Here is a 12,828-nt window from a genome sequence, read left to right as displayed (position 1 = left end):
AGAAGATTACGTTGATTACATTGTTTTGTCACTTCTTTATTTCGAACGCTAGATGGCAGTCACAGCTTTCCCAGAAATGTGTTCTTGCTTGCTCTCTTTTTCTCTTCTCTTTCTCTCTTTTGCTGTCAATTTCACCGAAGTGAAAGTTTGGCAAAAAGTTTTCTCCGAAGGGTGTCACCAATTTGTAGATAATGCGTTCAGGTTGTTGAGCTTTTCTAATCACCTATAGAAATCCAACAGCCAATGAAATTGTTATTGCTTAAGATCTGGAATTAGCAATCAATTGAAACTGAAATAGGTTTTAAGCATGGATTTCTGTGATTTTGTTGGGACATAAAACAATGAAAGCATATGTCAACTATGGGAGAGTGAGTATTCTGTTTATTTGGCCAGTGCACAAACATCTGGATATTTCCCAAAGCAATTGTTCCGCCACAGATCATCACCAAACCAAACTCTCAAGGCTATCTCCCAAACGATTCAGTTTGTTGTCTGAATTTGAAAATACTCATTTCAAGTTAAACTTTTTAAAAGTGCTGTAAAGTACATTTAAGAGGGAAATGTCAGATGCACATCGTAGTTTTTTGTTTGTGGTTTCAGGAGATGCACATATCTGACTGAACTCAAGCTCCCATCAAAGTACAGTTGATTTGTTCCCTCTGTGTGTGCAGTATCACTGAGGGGGGAGTGATCAAGTGCTCTAATCAAGTGTAAATATTAAGGTTCTGATAAAAGAAGAAGAAGAAGAAGGAAGAGTTGCCAACGTAGCTGTCAGAGAATATGTCTCAGGTTTCACCTGCTGTTCTTTTACACCACAGCCACCCAGTTACTCCTGTCTCTCTCTCCTCAAAGCCACTTGTCAAGCTCATGCATATTTAACAGTTTGTCCACTGGCTTGCTATCAGATGAACCGAGCAGGTTGAAGGGGTTGGGCTGGCAGAGCTGATGAAGATGATGATGTGTAAAAATGAGGGGCTGGGTTTTGAAGGGAAAAAAAGAAAAAAAACCTGCCCCTCCTCACCAGGAATAGATGGCTTATGAGATGGAGAGAAGACGTAGGCAGCACATTCAGTTCAGTTGCAGACAAAAAGGGATTGCAATGCTGAGAGACTAAACACTGTGTCTCTACACTTTTATTTCCACTTTTTGTTTTGTTTTTTTGGGGTTTTTTCCCCCATTGGCTTTGAAAGGATCTTTTAAAGATGAATTAAGTTCCACAGGCTCGGTATGAATGCTCTTCCAATACCCAGGAATACATCAGCATCGTCCTTCCCTCTGCTGCTCACCTATTCCTGTCAGAGAATTGGAGAAGAAAAGTCCTCCTCACGTCTGAGGGACCTTTGGCACCACTATAAGGTGGAGCCATTCCCTTGTGCCACAAAGTCAACCAGGATGACTAACAGCTTCTAGTGGATTCTTGTTGCCTTTCGCAGAACTAAGTGTGCCTATGTGTTGTCAAGACATTGTTTTGGCTTGAGAGGAAAGAAAACGACAGAGAAAACAAGATGCCTTTTGGTTCGGCGGGTTTGAAAGAGCAGTTTTTTAAACCTGGGAAAGAGGAGGTGAAGAACACTGTGGGCGACTCTTTAGGAAAACTGCAAAGGTGAGAAGGTTTGATTGTGGGATGACGCATAAAGACTGTAGTCGGTGTTCAAGCAAATGTTTATGAAAATGAAATAATTGCTCGTATTTTCCTGTAAATCTATACATTAAGTAAATCTGCTTTTAATTGAAGAATTTGGAAGCAAGCACACGAAGCTCACTGTCTTCTCCCAGAATCTCACTATAAATCAATGTTTCATTCTTATGCTTGACAAAAAACAGCAGTGACGTCATCAACAATTTTATTTTCAGACAATAATACATATTTCATATCTGATACATATTTTACACAAGAGTGGGTGTGTGTGTGTGTGTGCGTGCGCGTGTGTGTGGTACCTTTGATATATCAAGAGATAAAACACTAAGTATGCAATTTCCTGGAAAATGACATTTGTCCCTGTTACATCAACTTGTCATACTGATTTCAGTTGATGTCAAAAGAATATTTGGAATGTTGGATATTGATTTGTATAGATTTTGTTGCGGTTTTATATTATGATTAAAAAAAGCGATTACACGTTTTATGCATTTTGTTTGAGAGGACAAGATTGAACAAAAACTATAGGATTACCTTCATCAGGGCATTAACAGAGTGGAGGATGGTTATTATTTTTTGCAAAACTAAAAAAATGGTCACAGATATAGTAAACACTACAATTTGCTTTGGAGACTCAAATAACCTGATCGGCAGCATTAAAGAGAAATTGTGCATGATACACCTGGAAGAAATCTTATTTAGCTTCTTTCTCTTACAAGATGTTGCTTTATTTGCAACCCAGAATGTCATATTTCAGAATTAACCAAGCTGATTGTACAAAAACAAAACAAATTATAGATACATTTTCTTTTCTTTTTCCTCTTGGATGGTTCTTAGAAAAATAGATGGCAGCAATGTGGAGGAGGAAGACAACATTGAACTCACTGAGGATGGACGTCCAGTGGCATCAGCACCACGTCCCGCCCCGCTACTGGACTGCAGCTGTGGTGGGCTGCCCAAGCGCTACATCATTGCCATTCTCAGTGGTCTGGGGTTCTGCATCTCCTTTGGGATTCGATGTAATCTTGGTGTGGCCATTGTTGAAATGGTGAACAACAACACTGTCTACATCAATGGGACACCGGTGCTTCAGGTAGATGGCATCATCAAACAAAAATGCATTTCCATTTGTATGGCGTTTGGTTTTGTTTTAACAATTCTGCATGTGGCCATTTAGCTCTACAAAGAAATATTATCCTATTTTTGTTTCCATCTACTCCATTAAAACTCACTGAATCATTCAAGGTGTTACGGATGAAGGTCATAAAGTATGCACATTGTAAATGAACGTAATTCAAGCCCAGCTCTGACAAGGGCCCAACCAAGAACAGCTGTAATTACAATTATTATATTTGATGTATTCCACATTGTGTATTTTTAACCTTTTCATTTCAGCAAGCTCAATTCAACTGGGACCCAGAGACAGTGGGGTTGATCCATGGCTCCTTCTTCTGGGGCTACATTGTCACTCAGATCCCCGGTGGATTCATCTCCAACAAGCTCTCCGCCAACAGGTCACAAGCTATCAAACTCTGTCACTGCTCAAAGTTGCACTGTGAGCTGTGATCTTTCATTGCCGGCTGATCATTTACATGTACCTTTTGCTTAATGAAACAAGGCTATCAGCATATGTATGAGCAATTTTTTGAGGATTTTATAGGCCCAAAGATTAGCTGATATTAAAAAATATTACTTATAAGGTAGTATGATGGGAAGTGATGTTTTTTAAGTTCTGTTAAAAAAAAAGTTTTTTTAAATCCTATAGGTTGAGGATCAACCTGTCCCAACACTGATCACACATAAATTAGAGAAGGATCACACAAAAAGATAATACATGAAATGAAAAAAAACTTTGGGAGAAGTGCCTCTTCAGCCCATGTGGTTAAAGGGTTAACGCTGTACGGTGTGGTGAGCGGTGCTGATGGAGTAGATAGCAGTCCTGTAATAAAAGCTTCACAGGAAAAGAGGACACGCCACTGACAGAGTTAATAATGAAAGATCCTGCCTCTGATTTCTTTCTGAAACACCAGCTGCTGGAATATTACAAGTGTCACTTACACACTGTTTTGGAAAAAGAGAAGGAAGGGGGTGGATGAGGTGAAGGAGAAAAGAGAAGCTGGCTGTGCGGGATTGTTGTGATGATGCACAAACTTTTGGCGTGAATAGGACGCCTTTATCTCAGATGCCTGAGATCTGTCTTATAAGGCGGACGCTTTGACCGTCAGATATGTGGAGATGTGCCGCCTGGCAATATTAGACTGCTCCAGTGGCAATGTTTGTTGTTTTTAACTCTTAGTGAAAGGCCTCTGCAATTTTTATTTTTTTTACAAAATCTTCCTACTTTCAAATACACAATGTGCTTCAAAGCAACTGAAGTTTTTGTGGGTGCGATTGAGGAAACGAGGAGCGTTTGGATATTTCCTACCAAGCTTGATCAATAACAACTTAATTTGTATCGACAAGAAGACTGTGAAAGTAAAGCGTGAGACCAGTTACATTAATTCCGTGGAAGGAAGGTGGGAGCCATAGGCCAAGCTGCGCCAACCAACAGGTTCATCAGAAAGTGTATTACTGAGGCCGTGTTGTGTCCTTGAGTAACTGGGAAGTGAGAAGGGACAGACTTTCGAAAGGAAAAAAATACATAAGAGTGCAGTCAATTTCTTCTTGTTGTAAAAGCGTGAAATCCAGCGATGACATTTTCTCTGTCGTAAGTGAGGGCAAACTGGGTGTATGTTTTTATTTTGTCACATGGCCACTCTTTCTCGGCCCCCAGCTATTTGACAACATGTTTGGAACATTCCTTTCTTTCCCTGCTTTTGCAGTTCCTGTTATTGTCTCTTTGCATTATTCTACATGAAGCAAAAAGTTCAAGTGGACAGATTATTGATGTTAAACTTCATTGTTTCAACAGGGTGTTTGGTGCTGCCATTTTCCTGACGTCGGTGCTGAATATGTTCATCCCATCTGCAGCCAGGGTGCATTATGGCTGTGTCATGTTTGTTCGCATCCTACAGGGCTTAGTCGAGGTAAGTCCAAAGAATGAGCAGTCTCCAGACAGGAAAAGCAGGATGTTTTGTGAAAATTAAAAAAAACAAGGTTGTCTGTGTTATCGGAAAAAGGTGATATTAGCAGAGGAGGAACATGTGCAATAGCCTGACGAGGCCACAGAATTCTCAGCATGTTTCTCTTATTTGTAGGAGTTCAGGTTACTTTTCCCTAGCCCAGTTGATACTGCTCTCCGTGATCAAAAAATTACTTTTTTTAAAAACTTAAAAAAATTTTTTTTTATTAATTTCTTTCTTTTTTTGGGTGGGGGGGGTTTACAATTTGAGAAATATCCAGAAATAACATAAAGCTAATCATTCATCAAACCTAATAGTTATGCCCCCAGTCTTGAAGACTAGTATTTGTGGTTGGCTTAAAGATTGTGAACTGGGGGGTGTCTGAAAGAAAAGATCTGCTCGTAATATTACACTCGTCAACAATGAAGCAACTTGGAATTTCAAGTTTTGAGGACAGCTCTAATGTACCGTCAGTCCAAGTTTTTATTTATTTATTTATTTTAACACCCTGTGTCTGGTTTTTGCTTTTCAAAGTCAAGAACCTTTGTTTGATTTTGTATTTCCTTCCTGTTGAAATGCATGTTTGGAAGTGACACCCTCTTGCATTAATACGTTTCCACCTCCTGAACTTTCCGTCATCTCCATCTTCTCCTTCCTGGTCACTAGGGGGTTACCTACCCAGCATGTCATGGGATGTGGTCCAAATGGGCGCCACCTCTTGAGCGGAGTCGACTGGCCACCACGTCGTTCTGTGGTGAGCAGCGAGCCTCTTTCCACCTTTTCTTATTGGGATGAATGCCTTGTGAACTCTCAACATAAAGCTTTCCCCTCATGTAACTTTGCAAAACCATAAACGTCAAACTGTGGCTTGTTAGGAGGTGGATAAGAGAGGAACACTTTTTTTTATTTTATTTTTTACATGCAGGCCAAGTCTATTGCTGTCATAGGTGAAATTAAAATGACATTGTTTCAATTTAAATTGATACCATGACGACTGTTGCATCAAAAAGCACCTTGACGTGTGTAAATGAAGCTCACCGCCATTGTCTGAAGGAGCTTTTGTGCTCTTTGCTCCTTTCAGAACGACAGAATGTGTGAATCAGATAATAGAAGACACACTGAAAGAGCCTCAGTAACAGCAGCGCTAATGCCTCATGTTGACAGCGTCTTCTCAATGAAGCTAATGTGTTTCTTTGATGTGCTTGTTTTTTTATAAGGACACGTTTTCACCCATTGGCGTAATCTTTTTGTATGAATGTCAGTTGCACTGCAACCAGGAGAAATTCAAGATTTCAGCTGTTTAATTTGTTACGACTTATAAAACGGTAAAAAAAGAAAAAAAAACGTCACAACATCTCTAATGATTATGAGCGACTGCTGAGATCCTGTGCTGTTGCTGGAATATTAACATGCTGACACTGATGTGTGACACCCGGCATTTCTAGGATCTTATGCGGGAGCGGTGATTGCCATGCCTTTAGCTGGAATTCTGGTTCAGTACGTTGGCTGGTCTTCGGTCTTCTATATTTATGGTAAGTTCTGATATTTTAAAGGAGCAAAATCCTTACAGATACTAATGTTTCAACCAATAATGTAATAATGGCCATCAATGTGCTGACCAACAACAAGTAATGAAATAGTGAAAGATTTTTTTACAAACATAATTGAGAGACCGTCGCACAGTAGGTATCCTTAATGAATGATTATCATGACTTTCCCATTCACTATAATAACTATTGAGAACACAACTGCACAAATCCTGAGACAAAAGCTTGTATTTCCAAGAAAGACAACCCTCTTTATGTATTATTACAATGCTGGCTGCAGTTATTACATGTAATAACTTGTGTCGTGCTCTGCAAAATTATATTACGAAAATGAAACAATTATCTTATTGCACTACTGGAAAATTATTACTCTATGGGCTTTATTATTTATTTATTATTAGAAAAATGCCAAAAGTATTGGCAGTTTATTGACAGGTATTATATTATTGGTCATTTTTATATTATTGGTTCTTACATGCTACATTTGCGACATAAAAACAGTCCGTAAGTTTGGTGTGGAGATGTCGAAATTGAGGGGACGCGTACATGCTCACGAAATTCCTCACGTCGGGATACTTGATATTGTCTGAGTATAAAATTAATCTTGTGCGAACTGTGAAATTCCAGATTGTGGAACTTTTTCTACCATCACTTTTTGGACACTTTCAGTCTTCAGTTGACTGACTGAACCCCTTTTGAGGAAAACCTGCAAAGAAATTCAGATTATAAACCATCGAAAATGTATAATTGTGGACTTGTTAGAAATATTCTCAAACAATTACCCCCAAATAAGAATATACGGTGCACACAGCGCGAATCAGGCTATTTCTTATAGTGTGGTGTCTTCAAACGTCACGAAACGTGGTTTTCATAATACTTGATTGAATGATCCTTAGCAGTTGTAGTTTGTATTCTTCACACTGGAGGTGTTATCTGAATTGCCTTTGAGTTTGATTAAAATTATTATCACTCACATAAAATTCATACTCTGGAAAACATGTTTTAATAAAAAGCTACTCTGGTTCTGATGTGATACGATCTTGTGATTTATTGGTGTAAATTAGCATTTTCCTGTCGAGTCTCCGTGACTCAAGCTCTTTTCGTTTTTAATAATGAAAAATACTTGTGGCCCAGAGAAGGTCTGCCCGGTTTAATTAATCTGTCTTGCAGCCAAGCCAATACTTCACAAAGCTTTCACTACCAAGATAATCGTCCGTAAATGAAGACGTACGGAGGAATTGTACAAAGGAATGCAATCACTGCTTCTTGTCTTACTCTCATTAAAAATAAAGGTGTTTTTGGGATCATATGGTACATTTTATGGCTGCTGCTGGCGTATGGAAGTCCTGCTCAACATCCCACAATCACCGATGAGGAGAGAATGTACATCGAGTCCACCATCGGAGAAACAATGAACCAACTGAGTGTAACTGAGGTTTGTGTGTGTGTGTGTGTGTGTGTGTGTGTGTAACATCTTCACTTCACCCCAGCATACACACCGACCGAGTGAACCGGACTTCTGTCTCCCAATCACAGAAATTCAACACCCCGTGGCGTCGCTTCTTCACGTCCATGCCGGTGTACGCGATCATCGTGGCCAACTTCTGCCGCAGCTGGACCTTCTACCTGCTTCTCATCAGCCAGCCGGCGTATTTTGAGGAGGTGTTTGGCTTCCCCATCAGCAAGGTTGGTTTCATGTCCTGGACTGAAGTCCACCCAAACCGACGCCTCCTCTTATCATGTTTTGTGTGACCGGCCTCCAGGTGGGGATCCTGTCTGCCGTCCCCCACATGGTAATGACCATCGTGGTTCCCATAGGAGGACAATTGGCAGACTTCCTACGCAGCAACAAAATCATGTCAACGACCAACGTGAGGAAACTGATGAACTGTGGAGGTACGTCCGGAAAAAAAAAATCAATGTGTTTGTATTGATTCGTCAGCTGAGATTTGTGTCATCTGTTGTTCCTGAAGTCCCCCTGCTCCAAAACACACGATTCATCAAATGAAGTATTTTCCAGCTTGCGCGGTTCACGATGGCAGTCCAGTCATTCGAGTCGGGTGTGTTGGAGCAGGGCAACGCAGCACAGGTTACCTGACTATCAGTGTTTCGAAACACGAATTTAATTCACACTTGCAGTCTGTCATCTTTAAGGTTCCGCATACCCACATATATGTAGTTTAACTTGAGCGGCTAATTGTGGTTTCGGGAGGTAAAATTCCTGTATTTATATACATGCCTCTTCTTCACAGGATTTGGCATGGAGGCGACTCTTTTGCTGGTGGTTGGATTTTCTCACACTCGAGGAGTCGCCATTTCTTTCCTTGTGCTGGCGGTAGGCTTCAGTGGATTTGCCATATCAGGTATAACTTTTCATTTTCATTTCAACACACGTGATGTGACACGTTGCATGCTAATTGTTGCAGAGAAGCCTGTGCTCATTTGGTGCCTTTTCTTCTGTTTTCATTTCGACTATGAAAGACTTTCCATAAAATATGAAGCTGAATAAATCTCCTGTGACTGGTGCATGCAGCGTACATGCATTAGCTGGACAAGCCTTCACAGAGGAACTCGCACAAAATAATTCATAGGCAACTGAAACATTTAATTTCATATGTGACGCTGAATTGTGATCAGTCTCGAAAGGCATTGCAAAATGAAAGAAGCGACGTGTCATTGTTGCGTCGGATCCCAATATCTTTTTTTCTTCCTTGTGTCATCAGGTTTTAATGTCAATCATTTGGATATTGCTCCTCGCTATGCTAGCATCCTGATGGGCATTTCCAACGGAGTGGGAACGTTGTCTGGAATGGTGTGTCCCCTCATTGTCGGCGCTTTGACGAAACACAAGGTACAACACGCGTGTTGCATTTATATTATAGATATTATGTTATGGCAAGCCGTTTTGATCTCGAGCTCTTATCTTGACTGTAACATCAAAAGATCACAGGAAGCTGAGACACGGTGTTCCTCTAAGGTTTCCTTATTGCATGTTTGAAGGATATGGGGTATGACTTGTGAGCCGTGGCACTGCTGCGCGTGATCTTACACCTATCGCATTGTAAATAATTTATGACCCTGCAAAGATGTAAGATGTATGATACACATTAGAGCTGTAGTGTTTCAACTTCAGGCATAAGCCGGGAGATTTGCAGTGCGACCGCAGTGGTTCATCAGGAAGTGTGCCGCGCACAGGAAATTCATGGACTCTGCTCATCTCCCCGCAGACTCGTCTGGAGTGGCAGAATGTCTTTGTTATCGCCTCCATGGTGCATTACTCAGGGGTCATCTTTTACGCTATCTTTGCTTCGGGAGAGCAGCAGGACTGGGCCAACCCTGAAGAGAAGAGTGAGGATAAATGTGGCATCATTGACGAGGACGAGCTCGCTGAGGAATCGGAGCTCAACAGCGAGAGCATGGTGGCTCCCAAAAGGAGTTACGGAACAACGGACGATTCATCCGGTCGAAAGCAGGGCTGGAAACAGAAGAGAGGGGTGACCATGCAGGAGGAGGAGGAGCATTATGGAAACGGGGACTACCAGGACCGCTACCAATGAGCGCTGACACCCCCCCCCCCCACCCCCTCCCCGAGACTGAAGCACATCCAAACACTCAAACCCTGTCGAAGCTGAATGTCTGATTTCACCCCTCTGCAGATGTCAGAAGTGACAGAAATGTGACAGGAGCTGCAGTATCATGTGCACCTCAAGACCAGGGCACGGGGTTTTCAAAGTTTAAACTTAGCTCAAACGACCCCAAAACTGACGGCTCCGATGTTTAAATTGAATTATATTTATTTCCTTTTTTCAACTTGCTTGTCCTTGGTTGAGTTGATATTTCTCTACATAAAGAAAGCACTTACAAGTCAGCATGAGTAATAGAAATTAATAAATTATGCCCCCCCCCCCCCCCCCCTCGATGACATTGTTCTTTTCACTCGTGTCATTTTGACATAACTTTTCGGTTTGAGTCGTATTTCCTTTCTAAATCACAGGTGGCAACTTTGCACAATGGGAGGGCACAGGGTGGCTAATTAGATCAGGTGTGCCCTCGGTGGCCCCGTGGTAGTTCTGCCCCTGCTCACAAAGTCTGAATAAAAAAAAACAAACTGTAATTGCTCAAATTAAATGTTATTCTATTAGGCATTGGAGGAACCATCAGCAAATACTTGATATAGTCAGAAAATTAATGCTACCTTAAATCTATGCTGACATGTAATATAAACTAGTTTTTAGTACCGTGGAAGCTACAGGTGGACATTCAAGGATCAATTGTGCTGTGTTGATAAAAGAAATGCATTTTGACATCAAAACAAAAGATTTGTATTGAATATATTCTTCCCTCTGTCTGTTAAAGGAAACCATTTATGTCGATCCATGTGTATATCTTTGAGAAATATTTTGTGTCAGCTATGCAACGTAAAAAGAAACAACTGGAATGTAACAATGAGATGACCAATGTGACACAGTGTTAATGTGCTTTGTTTATTTAGTTTTTGGATGTATTTGATGTTGCTGTTGATTGTATTCTGCCACCGCTTCTGAGCAGGTCTTAATCCAACAATCGGTTTGTGATTCACTTCCTTTGGCTTCATATCAGCTTCATTATTTATAGAGTTCTGCGCTCACCATGGGACAGAATGGATGGTGAGCTCAGTGTCGAAGCTTTCAGTGGAATTCTATTTATTCTTCTGTTGTTTGGCCTTTTTGCAGTTAGTTCCTCAGTGTTTGATACACGCAAGCCCTGGTAGCTTCTTATAAAACTGTGAAGTTTCACTATAAACATAGAGGAATATGAATTTATAAACTGTTTGTTGGTAATGCGAAACAAACTTTTGCACAGTTAGTTATTATATAATTGTTTTAACAAAAAACTTTTGATTTGCACATGAACCCACAGACATGTAATAAACATTTCCATTCAGTATTGAGATTATTTACGAATTGAAAATGCATAAAACGTTTGAAGACTGATTTATCAGTCACATCATTATTTTTTTTAGTTTATTTAGTTTGCCAGTTGTGTTGTATTCATGGAAATGAAATGTACACGAAAGTTGTAAATTTAAGCGTAACAACATTTTCTTCCTGCGACTGCTAGAATCTTAAATATTGGGTAGTGTTAGCACATATACCTTGATGTATGAGGAATACAGACTGTTTTACATAAACTAGTGGCTTTACGTCTCAATGTCATTGACCAAACACTTGTTTTCCATATTGCAACAGCATCAGTGTCATTAGTAATTATTCACCAGTAATGTAATTATAAGCAAATGTGAGAACAAAGTAAAAATTCTGGTCATAGATATGCGAAAGCCTGTAAAACACAAAAATAACTATTTACTTATCACAATGCCGCAATATGAAATCTTCAATATCTAGGATGATTGTATAAACAAAAGTTAATCTCGACATCATATTTTACACAAAATCAAAAAATTGTGGCGGTGGAATCACTATAGTCAAAAAACAATATTTTCAGAAGCTCAAAACTTCAGTCGATGAAACTATCCAGGTGTATATGGACAGAAACACAATGAAAACACCATTTGGGGACTTTTTTCCTTTTATCGACACATACATGTCCCTCAATACATCCATTGAGGTAATGTAATGCGGGTATGGGCTCTTTGCAAAAAGACCAATAACAAGCCAGTCATTACAATCAAGTCTGCTGAAGTAGGGAAACATCCCAACAGGACTGTCACTCTCTGAGAATACGAGTGCCCAACTCTGTCCTATTGCCGTTCACTAGAAGAGTTCTAACAAATTTCAACCTCACAGTAATGACTATTTTGGAAATCTTAGTCACGTACAATATCAAATACCTATTTCATAAAAATCTATTTTCTGAACTACACAAGTTCATTTTTCCCTATTTGGCGCACGCAGGAGGGGGTGCCCTTGGTGGTGACTGTTTATGTCAGTGTGCTAAAAATGAGACACTTTTAAATATGCTAAGATGGGTCTGTTTCCTATCACACAGTAAACATCCTTTGTCTTATCTGCATTTGTCCGCCAGCTACATCTTCACTACTGAAGACAAGCATATTCCTGTGCAGTATTTCACTGTCATGTGCAAAAAGAGCACCAATTATTCTTTATGTGACTTTAAAGATCTTAATAATAATTATTCTTACATACACGGGGGGGGACATCTTATCATTGTCAACTTGTTGGTTATCTCAGAGTAGTGCTCGAAACGTTTTATGGCTTAACACGCCGCTTCCGAGACAGTGTGCGTCTGTTAGGAAAGACAGACGCAAGCATGAAGTCCAAAACAAGCCTCACACTCATCAAAAACCAATGAAGAGAGACATTTTAAAATGTTTCCATTTTTTTTTTTTTATTGAGCTGTGACTAAAACAGCCTGCACAGGATTAAGAGGTATATTGAAGATGAATGGAGGAACTGAAACAACATAATGTGACTTAAACAGTTGTTCCCTGTGATCACTGTGTACTTATCCCATTACAAAGGCCATCACCTCCAGCCCATTCCTCACATGCTGTGAAACACGGAGTAGATAGTCCACAAACAGACAGCAACCAATGGCAAAGGTTCTGTTTATTTCACGG

General features: G+C 40.1%; 1 protein-coding gene across 1 annotated transcript; it reads left to right on the top strand.

Annotated features, from left to right (window-relative positions):
- Positions 1-1,505: 1,505 nt before the first annotated feature.
- slc17a8 (solute carrier family 17 member 8) lies at positions 1,506-9,805 on the top strand (the record flags this gene model as incomplete). The annotated part of the gene is made up of 12 exons (XM_080504436.1): positions 1,506-1,603; positions 2,477-2,732; positions 3,035-3,153; positions 4,551-4,665; positions 5,368-5,455; positions 6,147-6,233; positions 7,541-7,683; positions 7,785-7,934; positions 8,012-8,144; positions 8,501-8,611; positions 8,972-9,099; positions 9,476-9,805. The coding sequence occupies 12 exons, from the start codon at positions 1,506-1,508 to the stop codon at positions 9,803-9,805; spliced, it is 1,758 nt and encodes a 585-aa protein (XP_080360562.1).
- Positions 9,806-12,828: the final 3,023 nt, after the last annotated feature.

The sequence above is a fragment of the Blennius ocellaris genome (assembly GCF_963422515.1).
Source record: "Blennius ocellaris genome assembly, chromosome: 11".
Taxonomy (NCBI): domain Eukaryota; kingdom Metazoa; phylum Chordata; class Actinopteri; order Blenniiformes; family Blenniidae; genus Blennius; species Blennius ocellaris.
This window is presented reverse-complemented; position numbering and strand designations above follow the sequence as displayed.